This window comes from Melozone crissalis, unplaced genomic scaffold, assembly GCF_028551555.1.
Source record: "Melozone crissalis strain CALT ecotype California unplaced genomic scaffold, PUWL_Pcris_2 ptg000045l_1, whole genome shotgun sequence".
In the NCBI taxonomy this organism is placed as follows: domain Eukaryota; kingdom Metazoa; phylum Chordata; class Aves; order Passeriformes; family Passerellidae; genus Melozone; species Melozone crissalis.
In genome coordinates, this window is record NW_026535823.1 from 26,198,659 (window position 1) to 26,220,666 (window position 22,008).

At 39.0% G+C, this 22,008-nt stretch overlaps 1 protein-coding gene across 3 annotated transcripts in view; it reads right to left on the reverse strand.

The window, feature by feature from the left end:
• The window catches only part of LOC128943327 (BEN domain-containing protein 5-like), an 877,269-nt gene that overhangs the window by 524,762 nt on the left and 330,499 nt on the right, over positions 1-22,008 (reverse strand). For all 3 annotated transcript variants that reach the window (XM_054286227.1, XM_054286226.1, XM_054286225.1), the window contains one exon: positions 4,133-4,349. In XM_054286227.1, the coding sequence (XP_054142202.1) occupies positions 4,133-4,349 (217 nt within the window). The remainder of the gene's footprint in view (positions 1-4,132; positions 4,350-22,008) is intronic.

Consider the following 22,008-nt stretch of genomic DNA (forward strand, 5'->3'; position numbering starts at 1 on the left):
TTTTCAGGCCAACTAAATTGCCACAAATTACATTTACATGACATTTCAACCTAGTTACAGTCAAATCCATTGGAAAATACAGTATCTGACACCAACAGGATTTCAGAGGTACATTACATTACACAGAAGCCTGTAACTTCTATTTTTTTTCCAAGGACCAAGAGTATACTTTTCTTTTACAGAGCTGTTATTACATAACCCAGAGTTGAATGCAGAAATGGGAATTTTAACCTTAGAAAAACTGCCTATTTTCTTTGCTTCATGCTTTAAAACGTTCATAACTGAGCAGTTAAAAATGGACCAGTAGAAAACGGCAGAACCGATCAAGAATTTTTACTGGAGTACGAAGTCATTTAGTCAGTAAATAAAGGAAATTTGGTCAACCAAGCGGCAATGTGACATCTGGTGTGCAGTTCCACAGTCTTAGGGCATCATTCTGCTTCTCTCTGGTACCAGCATGAATCAGGAGTAACTCATGTAAATTAAAAGCCACAGTGGTGTGGAGTCAGGAGGAAGCACTCTGTGTCCCAGTCTGTCTTTCAGTGTTCCATATCTGACTTAAGAGATGGGCTCATTTACAGAGCCCTACATTAGACATATTGCCTCCTTGTTTTAAAATATGTGTGTTTAATTTTTAATTTAACAGAACTCCATATTCCAGTCTCTGTGTACTGTGGGAGTCCCTTTGAGGCTCGTGGTTTGCATGTGCAGTCACAATTCTCCTCGAGTGTAATTTGGAAGCACCATTGCCTAATGGAGTGAAAGGAAGTATCTGGCTCTGATTAATCCTGGTTCTCTTTGGAGTGAGTAATGAAAATAATGCCCAGCCAGTGTCAATTTGTAAAGTGGGCTGTAGGAGTTGAGCCAGGCTGCCCAAAACTCATTTAATTTATTATGCATATCCGTGGAATAGTGGTGGAGGTACAAGTCCCATCAATTGTCCACACACTTCAAGTACACACAGGCAATTTGAACTACCAGCTTCAAATGACAACACACTCCAAAATTTTGCCAACTCTTAAAAATTGGTTATAATGCTATACACATATTTATTGCATGTGAAACTGAATAAGTATCATAAAATATGTACTGTAAATATAAAATATGCCTGTGTGTATATTTTCACAGAATTATAAAAATTGTTTTTAATTATGCAGTGCTGTGAAATATTGTATTATATTTGCTGAGAGGAGAGACACATCAATAATATGCAAAAAAGTAATTCCAGAATTCAAAAAAGTGCTCACAGATTTTGGACTTCTGATCTGTTGGGGCAAACAAAAAAAAATCTGAAGTTATCCAAGGCCAAAAACAGCAGAATGAAAATAGCATTTTAAATGGTACCTGGGTGACCATCTCAGCTCACTTGCAGGAGAGACTATTTTCAAGAACATTTGGCACATCAAGAATGTGGGATAGCTCTCTGAAGTAAAGAATATAAGCATTAAAAGGTCAGAAATAGTACAGCTAAGTTATCCATTTAAATGGGAATGGGAAACTTTGCCATTTGGCTCTGAACCATTTTGTCATTCTCCATCCTAATGACAATTACACGTCCCATACCGACATTTCACTTTCAATTTTCATAGAATTAGTGATAGTATTTCAGGAGTTAACGGAGGCAGAGTACTTTCTTTAGAGAAGATATGAAATTAGATTAGAAATTAGATTGCCTTGAAAACATTATATGCAGCCAAATGTGCACTAAGAAAGCCTCCAGGAGTAATCCTCTAGGCATGGCTTCTTGTGACTTGAGTTTTACTTTTCCACAACAAAGGAAAAAAAAATGAAAAAAAACAGCTCCAAAGATCTGTGGTGAGATTCTGCCATCTCCGAGAGACACAGCTCAAAACCACCTAATCCAGGAGAAGTGAAATTACAAACACTTCCCCATCCTCCCGATCACAGACTGCAGCAGGGGGCTGTGAGATTCCCCTGGGATGAACCTGAGGGGACCAGCAGCTGCGTGGCAGCTGGACAGATGTGCTGCAGCTTCCCCTTCCATGTTCTCCCTCCTCAGCCTGTGCCCAGCATGAGGAATCAAACAGAGTTTGTCCTCAGATGGCACCTTTAAAATACCTTTCCCCATGTGCTGCCAGGGGTATCGTCCCTTGGCCAGGAATAGAGCTTCTGAGGGCCTCTTTATGCCAATCTGATTCCTCTTATCTTACATAAGGGGCCAGAGCAGGGACAGAGCTCTCCTTCTCAGCTCTAAATCTATCCTATATGGCACGCAATCCTCCAAAGTACAGCCAGCTTCTGCTTTTATGGAGCACTGTGCAGTGAAGAATGAAGGATCCTGTTTTTCACCATTTAAAGATGTATGATAGCAACAAAGCTCTATGTTAAAATATTTAACTTGCAGAGAACTTATGGAAATTGTCTATTCAAGCTCAGCAAAGACATTAAATTACCAAGCTGTTCTAGGACAGTTGTGTGTGGAGAAAAGCCAGAAATGCTCTGAGATTGTAATGTTGCTCACAAAGATTACAGCATGAGCCTGATTCAGAAGCTTTTTTATACAGCTTGGGGAGCTGCAAAATGTTACCATATCAATTTCTGCAAAACATACTGTGTGTGTACATATAGATATAAAAGCAGGACTTATACACAGCACATTTCCTGCCACATTTTGAGTGGCATCTGTTTGTTTAGCATGCTGAAATATGAAAAATAATATTTAGCAACTACTGGTAACACAATGTTAACAAGATTTAAGAGTATAGCTCTGTCTGTCAAAATGCAGATAAAAGACAAATCCTTCAATCTCTGTGTTTTAATCAGTCAGATCAGAGATTTGATGAATATGCAAATGAGACTGTTTATACACTAGTTTCAGAGTGAAAGGAAACAAATTCAGTTTCATTATAGAATTAATGACAGCTCTGTCCTCTAAGATTAATAATTAAAGCCCTACACACATTAAGATGATAGTGCTCTTTCTGCCCAGCCTCTGCAGATTTTACTTTTCTATTTTTTAATACCCCTTTCCCTTATAATTGTTTGTCCCCCTAATTGGAATGATTAATAATTAATGCCAGTTCATGGACACGCAATAGTCATCTTTAGAACAAGAACTGTAGTTAACCTACAAAAAGAGTTAAAAAATTACTTCTTTTTTAATTCTGCTTTTTACTCTTGTCTTTAAGTTCTTTTTTTCTCAAAGTTTTACGCCATCATAGGAATTTCAATGGCCTGCTTTAATGATTGAAGCCTTTCATTTGTTTCAGTGCAGGACATACATATGATTTCATTTTGATGTTCACAATATATGCTGGGTTTCTTTTCAAAGCCCCTGCTGCTGGTATCAGCAGCCTTCACAACTTTCTGATTCTGAAAGACACACTACAAGTTTCAACCAAATCAAATCTCAGATAAAAGATTAAGAGCGTGGTACAAGTGCATTATAAAGTTTGAGAAAGAAAAAGTTAAAAAAAAGAAAAACAGAGAAAAGAGATTTGAGCTATTATTTTTTAATCTGATGATTTCTGAGTTGACATGGGAGTGGCTGAGTCATGCTTGCCAGATCCCCTGGACAGGCAACATTTCAGAGGAGGATTATAGCAAAGTGAACAGAAGTTCAGCCTTACCATTAACTCTCCTTTCTGCTCCAGAAGAACTATGACACTTCATTTTATGTGGCCATTAGGATCTACATAGAGACCACTAAATCCCTTCTAATTGCAAATGACCAAAGCACGAATTTTTAAGAGAAAAGAAAATTGCTGGTTTGTGCATGTTTTGCATTATTTTATCAAGAAAAGTTGTCTTCTGGGTCAAAACCCCCATATTTCTTTCTGAACAGAAAAGCACTTCCAGAAAGACAAATGGTCAGAGTACTCTTAAAATCATATTTCTTCAATAAAGCCGTTTGGGTTTCATATTTTAATTTCTTTAGAGGTGAAATGATCCTACACAGGAATCCAGCATTGGCTTGACTATCTCAAAGGAAATATTTTATGTGAAATTAAACTAGCATTTGCCTATACTCCACCATGCAGATCCACTTCCTCCTGTGTCATTGACAGCAAGAAAACAAATCTGTGTATGTGCTTTAGCAAGGACGATGAATGGTACTCTGGAAGCATTTTAGGGTGGACAGACATCCATAAGGAAGCTTGCTGGTACTTACCACGCTGAGCCCCAGCAATTCCCTGCAGAAGTAGTCCATGTTCCTCCTCTGGAGGGTGTCCAGGTAGTGCTGCAGGCGAGTGTAGGTGTAGGGGTAGCAGTAGGCAAACTGGTAGGTGTCGTCCTCTCGGTCGAAGCAGAAAGCAAAGGACATGACATAGTTCTTCCTGTGGTCTGGGCAGCGGTAGTAATACACGTTTTTGGAGGGGATTCTTTGCCTGAAAAACAAAAACAAACAAAAACATGTCTGTAAGTTAATTTTTTCTTTAAAGTTTTATGCCACTATAGGAATCTCATTATGTGTTAATTGATGCATATTGACACGGACATAAGAGATCTGATCTGAGTAAGATTCAGATTCCACCAAGGAAATGAAGTGGAGCAGCTTGAGCAGCTCGGGAGCTGGTGAGGAGATCCCAGAGCCTGTGTTTGGGAGCACCTGTGCAGAGCAGGGCTGTGACAGCCCCAGTGCCACTGTCACCACTGGGAGTGCAGCTCTGCCCTGTGCCCAGGCTGGCAGAGCCACCAGAGCAGGGAGAGCATCATACAGCCAGGGAAACCCGTTCCCACAAAGTGAAAAGGATGAACAGGCTGTCCAAATATCCTCTACTTCACTATCAGGCTGCTGCAGCCTCACACTACTCATAACTCAAAGACAGGCTCCAGCCAAACCTACAACTCTCTTACAGGTTCAATTCACCAGCACAGAGAGGAGGGACAGCTAATGAAGGAATGTCAGCATAGGGCAACACTGACAAAACTATTCCTGAAAACCAGAACAACTTTTTATATAGATATCCTTATCAACAACTAGCCAATGAATGGAACAAAAGTAAATTCTTGAGGTTAAAAAACAAACAAACAACAAACAACCTAAAAATCATACAAGAAAACTTCAGGTATGGAAAATAACCAGCTCTTAAAACAGAAAGCAAAGAAGAATTCCTTTGTTGTATTTGTTCCCATTCTAAATAGGACTGCTGCTCTCCTCAACATTTCTGGTTTATCTGACAAAATAGAAATGAATGTACACGATGGGAAATAATTATAATAAAGGCATTTATGTAATTGTTATCAAGGTGGTATCTCTTTGAGGAATAACAAATATCTGCCTGCAATCTCTCACACAGCTCAAGTTATTTTCTTACTTTTCGAGAGAAATAAGTAATATTTCAGAGGTGGGGCAAAAATTTGTTCTATGGATGGGAGATGTTTACTATTTCTGCTTGTATGCTTTGTTCATTTCTTAGGTGGAATTTCCAGCTTCATTCAGACAGGAAGAATCTCCAATCATGCCATGCACTTGTAATTTGACGTAAGTAATTTACCAGTCATGTTTGGCAACAAAATACTATGGTCCTGCAGACTTTACCTGATTCAATTACACAACCTTATAAACAGGTCTCATCTAATGATTGAAGCAGATCTCAGCTATACTGGGATCATGGTGAGGGAGAAGCATAACAAGATTTACAGACATAGCACCAGTAATGTGTGTCTTTGTAATCATTCCCAGAAGCTGGTCTGCTGCAGAGCCTCAGTTTTGGCCTCTCATTGCTAATCTGAATTAGAGGACAAAACCCTCTCATTATACACAGGTACATGTTTGCCAATTAGCAGCAGTTAACGAGTCTGACCAGCAAGACTCAGGATCTGCAAAGAGAAACAGAAAGGAATTGAGATCTTCTTGAGAAAGCAAAATAAAGAACCAGTGATGCAGCTAATTACACTCAGAAAAAGAATTTATCTGCCCTTTTTAATGCCCTGCTTCTTGAACATTCAGGACCTCAATAACTTCACCATCATGACTGAACACGAGCTAGCTGTGCCCAGGTGGGCAGGAAGGACAGTGGCACCTGGCTTGTCCCACCACCTGGCACGTGGTGGAGTCATCATTCCTGGAGACATTTAAAGGATGTGTAGATGTGGCACCTGGGGATGTATTTTAGGGGCAGCATTGGCAGTGCCAAGATAAATTTGTACATTTGTACTCAATGATATTAAAGGACTTTTCCAACCTAATGAAATCTATGATTTTTTTTTTCTTTTTTTTTTCTTTTTTTTTTTTTTTTTGTTAAATTTGTTCACCACTAAGATCTGGAAATTCTATTTAACACACGAACATAAAACACAGAAAAACAAACCTTTTATTCTTTTTTAAAAAGTGTCAGTAGGGAAAAAATGCCACCAGCCATCTGCATGCAGCCCTCTTACCTAATGGTTTTCTTCAGTATCTTAACATATTTCTATCATTCTCCCTGACTCTGGAGTGCTATAGGACATCCCTCATTTGATCTCAAATCAAGCAGATGATATGGCAGTGGGTAAATGTATTCCAGCTCCCAGTCCTCAAACCGTAATGCAAGTTTAAACAGTGTGTTGCTGAGTTGTTGAACTTTATTTGTTTCCAAATTAGCATGGGGAAAATAATAAAGGACAAGCCTCACTTTGTGCTATAAAAATTTCATGTAAAATGAGACCAATAGGAGGAAATTCAGGATTTGAGAAAGGCTAATGTTAATTGAAATTCATCTGCTGATAGTTAATGTTTAAATGACACATAGTTCTCCTTGGTTCAATAACTTTCTACTTTTAAGCAAGTTGAAGACAACTTTGTTAATGTATTAAAGGCACTTTTGATATTTCATTCCCTTTCCCCTTCATTATAAAAGCTAAGCATCTGTTTTATTATCCACTTTGACACATCACTTTATGGCTGCATTTGGCTATTATGGCTAATCTTGATGTCTAGGACATCTGGTATTGACATTTCACTATCTGGTGTCTGACACAACAGCAGAAACCATCCTCAGTTCCTAGGTTTAAATTCACCCTCTCAGGGCACAAAGTGCCCAAACTCTTAATTCAAACCATATCTTCCAAAAATAATTATAATAGTACTCCTGTCACTGCTAATCTATTTTTATCTCTCCTAGCACTTTGTCACTGCTAATCTATTTGTGAGTCATACAGAGAAAGAGAGTTAGCATTTAGATACCAACAACACATCTTTACACACAGGAGCTTAATCAGATTGAGATCTTATCAGGGAATTAAAGAAGAAAAGAAAAAAGGGAAAGAAAAGGAAAGAAAAGAGACAAAGTGCTAGATATCACCAACCGAGTTTTTGATAACGAAAAGACATTGCTCAGTTCTTGAATTAACCTTTGTGTCCTAGACACACTATTGTTTACTCTTTCCCTTTTTTGTTCTATGCCTTCTGGAAAAGGACACCCACACACTGTGGCAGCAGCTGCTCCTATTAATTTAAAGCTATTACAAAAATTAAAATTAAACCCAATTACTTTGGCTGGTTTATAGCTGGGGAACGGCTTAGTCTGATTGTTCCCTCTGGTTACGGACAAAAACAATATTCCTACCTACAGGCAGCTGCCAGTGGAATACTAATGCATCTAGGGCCTGGCAGGAGCAGATTCAGAATGCAGAGCCTAACTGCATTTCTTACTAAAGAAAAATATCTTATCACAGATCTGCAGAAATGCACCAACTCCTTACGCTGTGAGTCACAATGAAGCTGATTTGTAGTTAGAGGCAGGAAGGCAAAATGATGGTGGAAACCTCAATGCTCTGATTTGTCCCTCTGCATTTCCAGGCAGCTCACACTCAGCAATGCATCCTGCTAATTGATGCTCAGCTGCCCGGATGTCTGAGCTCCTGAGCGGTTCTTTAAAGGAGAACCATCCCCATTCCAAGCACAGCCACAGAGAATAACGTGCAAACAACTCATTTCCAGTCTGGTTTCTAGGTGTATTTAAAGAAATGGAGCTTGATATCATACATCAGTTTGACACTAATTCAGAATGCCTAGCCTTAAAGATAAACACAAACATCTTTCTGTCCAAGGAAGAAGGAGGCACAGAAATGGAGAGTTTCTCTCTATTTTGATGCTAACAATCCAGTGGCAAAAGCTTGAGCCTTTGAGTGCCTTCTCCTCCTGTCTGACAAGGCAGCACACCCAACCCAGTGGATTTGTTGCTCCAAGGGTGAATGTCCGTGAGCTTTCCTGTTGCTCAGTTGCCAGCAGTGCAGTCTGGAGTCAGGACATTTGCTCTGTTTTGGTAGTGTGCAGCAGGATCAAATTTGTCAGTGTACAAAAAATAAAAATTAAAATTGTTGTCCTTATCCTGATGACTTTACAGGTCCCAAGATCTTACTCCTTGGTACTACAAGAGGCAGTAAGGGGTATTATTCAGAACTTCAAAAACTTTACTAACTACTAACTGTACTTCTAACTATACAACTATACTTCTAACTAACTATACTACTTTACTACATAATTAACTATACTTCAAATTTGAACATAATTTTAACTTCAACTTAGACTTTTGACTTTAAAATCAAACCTTTTATTATCTAACTTTTTTTTTTCTGCTACCTTCTGCTTATTTCCATTTGAAAACTGGGAGTTAATCAATGCTTTGGAGGACAAACACTGGTGGTACTGATGGTACTGCTTTGTGGAATCTAAGTTTTAAACATGGAAGGGTGATAATCAAATCCTCTTGTGGCACCACAGCACAAGTAATTACGAAATAACAATTTTTGGAACGCTTTCCTCTCCCTATTGCATGACCAAAGCAGGGAGCTATGGCCCAGCCAAATTCCCAATGACTTTAACGAGCAGCATAAATAGTCTTTGGACTGCTTTTAATATGGCACTCATAAAGTAATTATTCAGCCCCTTGCCTCCACAGGATGGGGTTAGATATAACCAGTCAGGAGACTTCAAAGTAAGATGATGATCTTTGGAGCAAAAACAAAAAACTGCAGGTGCTGTAAAAAATCGATGGCCAAAAGAAAAATTCCTGGATCTGGCTTGTAGAGAAATATTCAAGTTGTGGCGCAGCATTAGCTGTGGTGACACACTGTGGTGAGCATTCCCAATTGCCATCACTTTGCACGGAGAGGGATAACACTGAACAAATTCACAAATCTCCAAGCATGCTTATAGAACTCAAAGGGGTGGGCCTGAGTCACAATCTCAGATGAAATTAAGCCTCCTGACCCAAAACTTGATTCTGATTCAACTTTGAAAAATAACCTCCAGGTATTTATTGATGTTGTCCTAAATACTAGATTTGGCTACTCTTTATGAGTGCTTAAATTTTAGTCCTAGAGCTAGATGTCCCCAGTTATTAACTGCAAGAAATCCAACAAACTCTGGACAAAATCTAAGGATGTAAATGCTGCAAACTCCTCTTCTGGAAGGCAGCCCTTTTCTTCCTGACTTCTTTCCCTGTTAGTCTAAGCCATTATTTTTCTTCTTGCTTATTCTTGTTGACAAGTGGAGCTGACCATCCTCAAAATTCTTAGCTTACTTGTGACAAAATAAGTTTCTAGGGTTTTTTTCTTGCACATAATTTTATATTTGATTCACAGAGCATGGAGTGACAGTGAATATGTCAGATGGTGTTAAATATTTTTTGCAGACAACTGAATGGGTTTTGGCACAGCTAACTCAGTTTCAGACACTGCAAAACATGTCCTGCTTTCTTTCTTCCTACTGTGTATTACAATGTTCCCCAAATATATTCATAACTTAAGACCTCAAGGTTTTCCACCTCTAACAGTATCTGGTTTCTTCTTAAGTATAAAAATCAAAATATTGTGTAATTCAATTTAATAAAAATCAGAAACTCTACACATTAAGCATGCAGCTTTCTTTTTATTTGAAATAATTAACCAACCTCTATCAAAACTGTTAGAGAATTCAAATAATATTGAATTGCACAAAGATTGCTTGTAAATTCTCTTCATTGTTTACAACTTCAAGGAGACAACACTGCATTTTTAACCATTTTTTCTCTAAATTCCATTAATTCATTAAGCTTTTTTTTTTTCCTTTTTGAGAGAAAAAGCAGGGAAGAAGCAGGGAAGGGTCATGATTGCAGGATATGAAGCAACACTAAAAACCTGTCCCCAGGTTCTGCTGGCAGAAATGAAGTCACCATCCTTCAGTTTGCCAGAATTAGGAGAATTAAAGGGAGGGATGACAAAGTGTAAAGTGGCAAGAAATAATTTTTAAAATTACTGAATTAATTTTAAACAACTTCATATGGGAAAGGACAACACTCATTCCCTCAAATGGAGAAAAGTTGGTTTAGCTTCTCCAAACCTCAATTTGGTTTTGTGGGAGGAGGCGTCGTTCAATGCCTCTATTACTTCCCACGTGTCTATCTCCCCTAAACATGAAATCTGTCCACAAAGGTCAAAAATTATCACTCTTTTGACAAAACACTTCAATATGTCTGAGAGCAGCTGTCAGCTGATAGCAAAATCCAAAATCTTCTGCCAGCAGTTGGTACAAGTGGGATTTCCAGTGCACAAGCACCAATTCCCCTTCTCCCTCCTGCCCACCTTCAGAGCCAGAGCCACACTCCCCCCTCCATCTTCTGTTTATTCTGTCCAGTTGCTAAATCTCAAACTGCAGGGACTTTCCTCTGTTGGAGCAGCAGCTCCAACACTGCAATTATTCTACAGAAACTCTCTTTTAAACTGCAGGGATAATGAATGGTGCTGAATTTTTCTTCAGTCAAAATATTATTTGCCTACTGACCACAGGTATTCCAGCCATGGATTGTTTCAATAAAAGTATCTCTATGCAGCGCTTGTAAATGACAAAAAAGAAAGAGAAGGAGAAGAGAAAACTTTCCACAAAAATACTGGTTATCCATACATATGTTGTGATCCTCTGAAAATACCATGGGTGCAAGAGAAGGATTCAGGGGCCAGCATTTATGTCTTGAAATGCAGCTACCAAGAGAAAAAAACAAAATGCAAATTAAAAATAAAATTTAAAAATACTTTAATTTGTGATAAGAATCCCTGAATAAGGAAAGGTACAAGGGATGTAAAGGAGTGACACGCCACTGTAGTTCCAAAGTTTGCAGTGTAGAAAAGAAAAACAAAAGGGTTTTGAACAAACTGAGAAAGGGTAGCCACAAATGCTGTAAATAAGTGGAAAAATTTAAAAAATAAAGTCAGCATAAATAATGTTGTACCAGAAAAAGGTGAGGACAAGAAATGTTCCACCTCAGCACAATGCCTGTCCTGGCTTTGACCTGTACCAGACTCTCTGGCCACAAAAGAGCAAAGCTCCTGACAACTTCAGAATACAGTTTGCATATACTGACATCAGGGAGCAAATAAGCAAATAAAATCCAGAAGAATGTGTACCACTGACTGCATTGCGAAAGAAGGTAGGTCAGGAGACAGAGAGAAGGGGACAAGATTGGCACAGTACAAGCACACCAGCTACAAAGTGACCAGGAACAAGGTAATGGGGTGACTTAAAATAAATGTCCTTTTAGGTCTTTGCTTTGTCTACCATCTCTGGAAAGAAAAATCATGCTTGAGAGAATAATGACCTGGACAAATTTTAGGAAAGGCTGCTTGGTGAGAAATAGTTAATTCTTATTAAGAATCTCCTCAAAACACATTTATTTCAATTTTTTTCAACAGACAATTCAGATGAATTGCAAAGAATTTCACCAAACAATCCATCCATTAGCACAATAATTTAACATCTTCATGACCAAGTTCAGCATTTTACTCCGTAATTCTTTCCAGTCTCCACTATAATCTTACATACAATCCCTCCAGATTATGTTGACTGGAAAGCACATACAGGAAGATACAGGCTGTGAAACTGAGTCCTTATGATGTTTGGAGCATGTGTTGGCCTGGGAATGAGGGACAACCCTCAATCCCAAATTCAAGTCCCTGAACTGCATTACCAGTAGACCACTGGGTCAGCTCTAATAGCCTCTTAGCCTCAATTACCTAATTAGCCTTTTCTTCAGTCTCCTCTTCTCCCTTTCCCATCTGTTCATATATTCCCACCACTCCCTGTTCTTCTGCAAGAATAATTTTTAAAATCTATGTTAACTTCATTTAGGTTAGTCTCAGGTGACTTCTCTATGCAAGAATAATTTATAAGTCTCATAAGAGCCCCAACTTGAAGAAGCTTTTCAGTAACATATGAATTCTGAAATCCATGCTGAAAATGTTGTTGATCTCAACAGTCTAAATAAAAGTTGAGATTTTTAATTTAAATCATTTAGATGTGAATTTTAAGTAACTACCAAAGGAAGGAGAACAGATAGGAAAGAGGTTTCTGCCAATTGTAGCTTGGTTGATACTGAACTGTCCTTAGCAAGACCTCAAACCCTCTGGAAGCCTTTGCCTTCCCAAAGTAGATTATTCCTGATAAAGATCAGTGGATCTCTGATAGTAGATGATGTATGAGCAGGATAAAGACAAAAGAAAACAGGAAATTGTCATCATGGATCAGACATTGTTAGCTGGGGAAACTTCCCGATAATATTTTGCTTTATCCTCTCATCTGTCTACACACAATGAAGACTGAGTTCTGTAATTCATTTTTAATGCCCCATTTCTTACGCCTTCTAGCACCTTGTTCACTTTTTCTACCATAACAGCATCTCAAACGACTTCTGCTGTGGAACTGCCAACAGCAATCTTCAGGGTTTTTCCCTTTAGTCAGAGGATAACATTTTTGTGTGGTTTCCTCCACAGACTAACTTCTCATTTATCAGGAATGAACCTTCTTGCCAGATCACCCAGAAGTTTGCAACAGTGTTCTACAGGCTTAAATTACTTAAGTAATTACACGTCATTTGTAAATGTTACCACCTAATCCTTCACCTCTCTCTCCCAGGATCATTAATAAAGATATTTACCATGTGACCTGATAGTTAACTTTAAGAAACACAGCTGCTGGCCTTTTAGTGGGATGAAAACTGACCACTTAGCCCTCTGCCTTTTTGTTTCCTTGTCGGGTTTTGATCTATGGGGATACTTGCCCTGTCACCATATGTGACTACTTAGCCTTTGCAGCAGTGTCTTGTGACAGACTTTGTCACATGCTTTTAAAAAGTCAAAATACATTATGTCAGGCAGCTCATCTCTCCTAAGCCTGGGAGCGGAAACCCAAAGGCGGGGAAACATTCCCAGGAATTCCCAGGGGGAAAGTGCACCTTGGCATCCAGTGCAACCCAAGGGAGATAAACTGGAAACGTTGGTGAGAAAGCCAGAAACACATTTCCTTGGCACATATTGCAGCTATACATCTAAGTAAAATTACATTTTTTTCTGTTACAAAGGGAGTTACTTCATCACAAGGAGAAAATGTGGAAAAGACCATGTCAACTGACTGTCCAAGTAAGTCAATCCAGGAAGAGTATAAAGCAGCAAAATACAAAGGTTTCACCTTAAAAAAAAAAAAAAAGTTAAAAAAAGGGGGTGAGGGGTAAAAAGGAGACTTGTCTTAAAGTCTTCTTCAAGACATGCTAGTCCCAGGAGCTGTTTAAGCCTCTCCTAAGAACTGGAAGCCGGTGCCTGTTTGTCAGCACTGTGCTTACTTTTCCAAGGTTTGAAACAATAAAACGAGTCAGCAGAGGGGTGGGAGCTGATGGGAGCAGTGGGTGAGAGCACCATGGACTGCAGAGCACCCGCAGCTGTGGCCACAGAAGCTCTAGGTGTGGCCTGCCAGGAAATGCTTGGCTGGGGCAGTGAAGAGCCAACAAAACAACACAGTGGCCTCACTAGATGAAAATACCGCTGGTACAGTTATACCTTGGAGCTGGTGATTGCTACTCTGAACATCCAACCTGTTGGAGTCCTCCTTGATCCTTTTCAGGAAAACTGAAAAGGGTGGTCTAACATTGCTTATTTTACCGCCCAATTCCTTTTTGTCAGTGGGGGAAATTCTCTCTCTGAGCACCAGTGAGTTCAGGACTGGTTTCTGGAAAGGGATGATGTCAGCATGTCAGCAGATGACCCCCTGAAATTCTGACATGGCCTTTGTTGTTGTCAATCAAGTCCAAGGGAAAAGGGTTATCTAAATCTTTTTATTCCTCTCTCTTTCCTGTGTGGCTGTGACAGGGCACTGACAGAGGCAGGACGCTGGGCTAGAGGGAATTTTGGTCTGATGCAGGATGATCATTCTAATTCCTTTTTATGGGCACATCCACAGAGTTCTAAGCAATGTAGTCAGACATGGTTTTCCTTTGCTGAAGCTGTTCTCATTAAAGTCTCTCATATCATGATCTTCCAGGTGTTTTATTATTCCCTTTTAAATTCCTGTTTCGACCATTTGCAATGTGCAGATGTAATGCTTACTGGTCGAAATATAGGATAAACCCCAGATACTTGCCAACCCTCTGGAAAAGAGCTTGGTTTTAATGAGAGTGCATATCTTTGTTAGCACTTCACCTAATTCATTCCTAATCTTCCTCAGAATTCTTTTATACATAAATCATGTGGGACTGATGATTTACTACTTTTTAATTAATCAATTTGCTCCATCTTCTCAATCTCTGATAGTGCCTCATCTGTATTCCCAGAAAAGAGCAGGTCTAAGATAGGTACCTCCTTGTTTGCCATAAAGACTGACTTGTGCTGTAGAACTCCTGATTCCTGTGCGTGAAAACACATAATTTTAAAACATGTACAAGACATGACAATGTGAGAGCAAAATAATTTAAATTCAGCACTGAAAATTTTTTGTTTCTTCCCCAGGCTACACATCTTGCACGTACACAAATTTTATTCTCCATGCTCCTCTGTAAGCTCCTTCAAATTCCCTCCTTTCACCTCCCTCCATTAAAAAACTACTTTATGCCATCCTCCTACTCTTGAGAGTGTTTCAGAGTACCCATCTCCAAGGGTGCTTGCATTTCTCTATGACAAGGAGACGCTGTAGTTCTCCCATTTATCCCCTGTGCCAGCATGTGGCCTGTTAGAAATGGCAATACTGCATTTTCAGAACGAAACATGCATTGTGCTGGGCAGCCCTGCCTTTTGTGTCCTTTGGTTATCCCTTCTGGTGACAGCACTCAGAGCTATCACATTAAACACACAGCAGAGAAAAAAAAAGAATTCTGGAAGGAAAAGCCTCAGTTTTCCCAGTCAGAAGGGAGCAACAAACATGGCAAGCCCTCTTCTTGAAAGATGAAAGTGAATGAAGCAGGACTTCAATACTCTGGCTCACAGACCAGGGGCTGCTGCTTTGCAAACACCCTGGGCCTCTCAACTCCAACACATGCTGACCTTGATCCCTCTCCCCACTGACCCAAGCTCTAAGCAAAAACACCACCTAGATAATAAAATCCTTATTATAGTGAGGACAAAAATAATCCAATATTTTCTTGCTGCTCAAATCCTTTGTCATCTCATTCACTTTGGTATTTTTGCCCGCTGGGGCTGGTTCAGAAATAACCTGAGCAGGGTTTCTTCCCCAGGTAACAGAGATGGACCCAATGCCAGGGTGCTCAGTCTGCAGGGGAAATAAAAGACAATTCCCTCCTTCCCTCTTTTCCAACATTCCTAGCTGCTGACACCCAGAGCAGTATTGATCTAAGAGAAGACTAAGTATCCTGCTCTCTCAGTTTCTCCTTATTTGCAGTACACATGGAAACATGGGAACAGAGGGAAAAGATGGAAGCAGGGGGCCCAGGCAGTCAGAAACCATTGTACACACCTGGGATTTCTCATCCCAGACACAAAGTTAAAAAAATGAGATGCTGCAATGGTTGGAGCTGTTGGAGACAGGAGAAATTGAAAAATGGTGTGTTACACTAATCTTGTTTTTCCAAACTGTATGCGTGATATCACCCAGGCCACTCCAATTTTTCACAATAATAGTTACAGCATCATTTTTCTTGATAGCCCTTTAAAAAATATTCATTTTGGGAAAACTCAGTGGTTTGTTGCTTTGCTTTTTTTTTCCTGTACCTGAACAGTCAGTGTCACAAAATGGAGCAACTGCAATCCTTATGCATATTTAAAAGTACTGCCCCATTTCACCGTGCTGAGTTTGTTTAGACTACAAGAGCATTACCTCCTTTACCCTCTTCTGCAACATAACTAGACATGATGGCAAAGGAAAGGGAAATGTAGGATACATTTCGTTAAATTACACCAAGTTTTATTTAGCCTTGAAAGACTCTTCACATTCTCCTGCAGCTGACAAAGTTCCAGGCACTTTTCCACTTTTCCTTCCTCTTTAGACTGTTATAAAACACGGTGAGAGAATGCACACACTGCTCCTAGGTCAGCAGGGAGGCTGATACCCTGAGTTGTATATCAGGTATTTGTCTACAAGCCAGTGATCACCAATGCAGTGCAGAATTTGATATCTGATCAACAAAAACATTTTTTTCTGTGCTCTCATGAAATGTCATCAAAAGAGAGGAGACTCTCCTCACTCTTCACCCCTCAAAGATTCCCTGAGCTAAATCCTCAGGAAGCTCTGGAAAGAGGCATGGAGGTTTACGGCATAAAGTTTGAGTTCCAAGTGACAGACATGTACCTGTAAAAACCATGCCTCCAGTGATTTCTAGGCACACACTGTAAGGCTCCAGCGAGGCTGGTTACTCTTAAAATCATTGTTCAAATGTTTGCACTGCCAGGGTCCAATCAATGAGATAATCTAAGCAGGTGCTGCACTAGTTGCTAGTCCAGACCAATCACCAGAGATTCCTAGTGAAATATATGTGGTACTCATAGATTCCGGATGAGGAAAAAAGTGGGCAGAGAAAATCCTAAACAAAAGTCTTAGGTCACAGACTCCAATGATAAAATTAAAAACAGGAAAACAGAAAAGATCCCAAGATGATGGGGTATCCTTTTGTGTTTCTCAGTATTTCCTGAACTGATCAGCAGCAACTACTGTAAAATACAATTAAAACATGAAGTCATATATGGAAGGATGTGAAAACTTTATGTAAAGCAAAATATGATCAATTCCATGCACTTTGTCTTTCTATTTTCTAAATGAAACATTAACAATTAGCAGTAATGCTCCTCAGTTTCTTTCAGGTTTTTACCCTGCATCACCATAATGAGTAACCCTTACCTTCACCATGTTAGACAACCCTGCATAAAAACATTAGCACCTACAGAAAAGCCAGTAGGGATCTCATTGCATTTTATTTATATTTGAAGTAAGTTTTTCTGGGGATTACTTTACATTTCTCCCAGGAACTCATTTGTTTCACATATCTGAATGTTTGGTCCAAATATTATCTTCCATTTTGGACAAGTAAGGCTTTGTAGGACTGGCATGTTTGTTAAAAACAGCAGTCTTTACTGCAATAAGGATGAGGTGTTGAAACAAAGCATCTAAAATTCTTCCAAACACTGTCAGGAAGCTGTAATATTTATGCTTAAATAAGAGAAAATAAGAGAAAGCAACATATGGGATACAAAAACTTTTATAAGCAAATCATCTTCAAAATGCTCCATATATTGTGTATTTCCAGGAGAATGACAGGACATTTGTCAAAATACATGTAGGAAATTTTTGTAAGAGTACTTGAAAAATAATATACACAGCTCTCAGTTTAAAAACACAAATGGTGAAAATTTAGCTTGTAATAACATTAATTTAAGCTTTTAATACTTAAAAGCTTTCAAGTAGGAGTCACAATTTCTTACCTGTTGCTTTTCCAGGCAATACCATGTATTAAACATTGTCCCTCTGGTCTTTAAATGGGACCAGAGGGCACAGAGGTGTTGTATATCCAAACACAGGTGTATGTTAATTATTATGGCCAGCATCTTAGGAAATCTAGCCATGTAATACTGTAAACATGTAATACTGTAAACATGTAAAATGTATGGAATTTTCACTGAAATAGTGGGGAAAATTCAATACACATAGACGTGCAATTAATTTAAAAAATACATCAAGCCATTACGTAGCCCACTGGTTTGAAATCTTTGTAGAAGACTTTGCATCTGTCTCATTTTCTCACAGCTGTACATTAGCTTAGCTTTGAGCAGAGTCCTGCTGAATATGAACCACAGTTTTAAGTAGGATTCATAAATTAGGGTTTAGCATTAAGAGGCAGGAAGGTAGATGCCATTTCCTATTCCATTAATGACTATAAAAATTCAAGCACAGGAAAAATATATGCTGAAAGGTCTTAAAAGTTAACAGCTGACTTTAAAAAAGGAAGCCATATACTATATTAAAACATGAAAACAGAAGAACAAAAATTATTTCTGTGTCATTTCATACACTATTTGTATATATAAAAACATAGGTATGTACTAAGTCCCACAGCACTAAAAATGAAAATATAAAACCTCCAAAAGTTCTTTAGCTTTATTTACCTGGATTGGAACTGGGAGAAAAAATGGTATCATGGCTTATAGCATTTTCAACTGGAAGTGATCATGCTCATATTCCTTTATGAATCTCTGTCTCAGAATCATTGAACTTGATGTCCATTAACCACGAGGGCCTGGCTGGTTAAGCCACTTACCCCAGACATAATCCATGTCCCACACAGCAGTGCTGGTGCAGATAACGTGGCCCTGCAGTGCCCCTGCTGCACACACTGCTGGGGTCTCCATCAGGAGATGCCTGGATTGTGTTTGCCCCATGGACACATCAAACTCCCAGGGGAGCAGGCTAAAAGGCCAAGACATTTTCATAACTCAAGCAAACCAAACCTGAGCCCAGCTTTCCCTGACAGATCAGTTTGTGCTGCTCTCAGCCTGTTCCTAGCACTCCATTGTTAGAATGAAGCGTGGCTTTAAGTGACAAGACAGAGCTATTGCAGACAGCCAGCACAAAAACTGCCTATCACTGTTATTATTTTAAAATTGCTACTATTAAGCTCAAAACAGACAATATAAATGGAAACATTAAAAAAAAAAAAGTATTGTCTTAAGTTGAAATTACAAACATCGGAATGGAAATTAAATGACCTCAGGAATAAATAGGAAGAGCACACACAAACCATAACCCAGTGCTTTTGTTTCACAACTGTCTCTCCAGTGCCTGACTGACTGAAGCCTCTAATCTGCCAGATAAACATGCTGTAAGTCATCATTTACCCCCCAAAACCCCCTGATCAGCCGAGAGCTGTTACAGCCACACAGTGTCCCAGGATTTGCAGAGTCAGGAGAAGCTCTTCAAAACCATGCAGGAGAAATGCTGCAAACCCAAAAACGAAGACCTAAAGAAAGGCTTGAAAATGCAACATTTCATACTTCCTGAATGATGACACAAGATCTCTGTGACAGTTGTCTGAGAGAGAGCTAATGGAGCTGGCAAATTCAAGAGAGATAAGAAAGGCACAGTAGCATTGCCTATTAGAACAACAGATTGAACCGGGAAAAGCAAACACATCCAGCCAGAAGAGCTCCTGGGCCTTAAAGCTTTCTGCTTTTCTCAATTCAGCCAGCTCATTTCATAAAATATTCTACCTTTAGCTCGTATCCACTTCATGACTGAGCATACTTGTTACAGGTTAGTGGTGCCTTTGATTCCTTTTTGGTCTCTCCCAAGCAAACACTCTAAGTGACTCATCCTACATCTCCACTTTTCCTGGAATCGTGTCTCATGACTTCCTCCCACCTTCTTCCACCACTGTGACACATTTCATCAGCAAAAAATGCAAAAACCCACCACAGACTTCCTTTGAGAAGCCATGGTCATAAGAGAAGTACAATGATTTAGAACAGTATTCAGAAATCAGAATTGTTGTCTGTCAGTCAAACCTGATAATCAGAGTAAAGACCTTATGTGTAGCTTAAAACCAGGACTATCCCCTAAATTGCTAGGCCACATTCAAGCTGACCAGGGAAACATTAACATTAAAATACAAATGACACCTGCACTGACAGAGATGGGTGACTGGCATATCTGACTTCAGTACTTGCAGGCATTACTATGTATTACATTAAGCAAATCTAAACAAAAAAAATTATATTACAGTAGTTAAATTTAAGTCCTGTCTTCTATTTTCCACTGTGTCTTGCAGCCTTTTACTCTGCAAAATATCATGTATTACTATTAAAACATTTTATTCCATCCCAGAGAATGATCCTGTCTCTATCAATTCCTCACTGTATCTCACCAGCCTTTTAAGACCAGTTTTAGGCATGTAAAGAATAATGAAAAGTTCAGAAATTTATTTTGATTTCCTGCAATATGCTACCCAACAGTTTTCTGTTGTGTTATATGACCTTTCTGCCTAGCTAGTGTTTTGCTATTGATTTTAATTACTCAGTTTAATTTACTGCATGCCAACACAAAGCTGTTTACTCCTACTTGCCAAAATGTTGTCGTAGTCTCCCAGAGGAGGGCAAAATGAGAAAACTGTACATGTTTTACAGTTACATGCTATTCATTATAAAGAATTTAATAGATTCACTTCACATAAATGTCACCGTGCTCACATGTAGCCACTAAACACACCAAAACATCACACGGGAAGGAAAATCCTGAGCCATTCAAAGAGGTAAGAATGTAAAAGCCTTAATTTATAAAAGGCTTTGACTTGAAGCAGTTTAGATTTTCTGCTTTGCCATTCTCCTCGGAACAAGTGAGGGAGTTAGGACCATATGTTCCCCTTCTGCATAAAAAAAATCATGGACAGAAATGAATGAGTCCTAGAACCACACAGTGATTATAAATTCAGGTAAATGCTACCTTGCCCCATAATCCAGTTTCAGGGTGAGAAAGAGGGAATGCTAATTTCTGACCACTCTTTTCTTGCCACACATCACAGAAATGATGAGAAGAAACCTCTTTGGGAGAGGATCCTACAAGCAGAATGTTCTTCCAAGATAAATTATGTCGGCATAATAGAAGTTGGCAATGCTGAAAGATGAAGGAAGCTCATTTCTGAGGTAACAGCTGAGCCCTTTTACTGAGCAGTGCTCATCAGTCCAGTTCCTCTGTGAGGAGGCAGATAGGAAGGGGTAGTAGGGCTGGAGAAACTCAGAAGAATCTCTGTCTCTTACTACACCTTGGAAAATCTATAAGTGAATTAAACCTTTTATTTCTTTGTAGAGAAAACATTAAAAAAAAAAAATAGGCAATTTCACAACCCTCATACCAGCTCGACATTTCAGCTAGACATGAAAATTCACAAAAGGTAATTTAGTTCCCATATAATTATTTTGAAACCTACTGATCCATGGTTATGGAATCCTATTGTGCTGGGATTCTAGAGACCCCCCCCCCCCAAAAAAAAAAAAAGCCCAAACTTGCTCCAGTGATGAATGAAAATAGCTTTTGGTGCATTTGATCATCTTTGAAAGTATGCATTATACTGACTAAGATTCATGTTTTTTAAACACCAGGTCATCTACCAGCTCTTTGATTTCAATTGTGTTTAAAAATAGGATCATCTGATGATAGTACTGTGTTATAAAAGCTTCACCAACTCAGCTCAATTGTAGAGTGCTCTTGAGGAATGATAAGATCTTTGGACAAAGTTGAATATCAAGATGATACATGCTAAGAATATGAAAATTCTCTATTTGAGTACCTTGTTTACAGAGTGAGAGTCAATCTCCTGCAGAACCTTTGAAAATTGTATTTTAAATTAGGGGGGAAAATGATCGAAAATACAAAACCCATTAATTTTTCATAGTGCTTTTTATTTGTTTATTGCGGTTTTATGTTTACCATAATATTCATCTGAAATTAGAGATTTTATCCTGAGACTCTCACCACTACAAAGCATTTGTAAAACTATAAAGTCAAGCTCTTAAAACAACACTTGTTCAAAACCATGGTGATTCACTATGAAAATATGCACAGCCTAAAAATTTCTCATGACCTTGATGTAAACCATCGACTGAACAAGACTTCCCTAAAATCCAGGCCTGTGTTGGCTCAGTGCAGGGACAAATTTGCTTGAAGGCTTCCATAAGAGTTGAAATGAGGCAGGAAAACTTGCCTTTGCTCCGTCTTCCACTGTACTTTGTACAGCTGAAAGACCAAAGGCTCTTTGGAGGGGAGGCATTGGCTAAACCAGCAGCCAATGCCTTAGAACATTGGCTGGTAGTTGAAAGCTAAATTTTTAA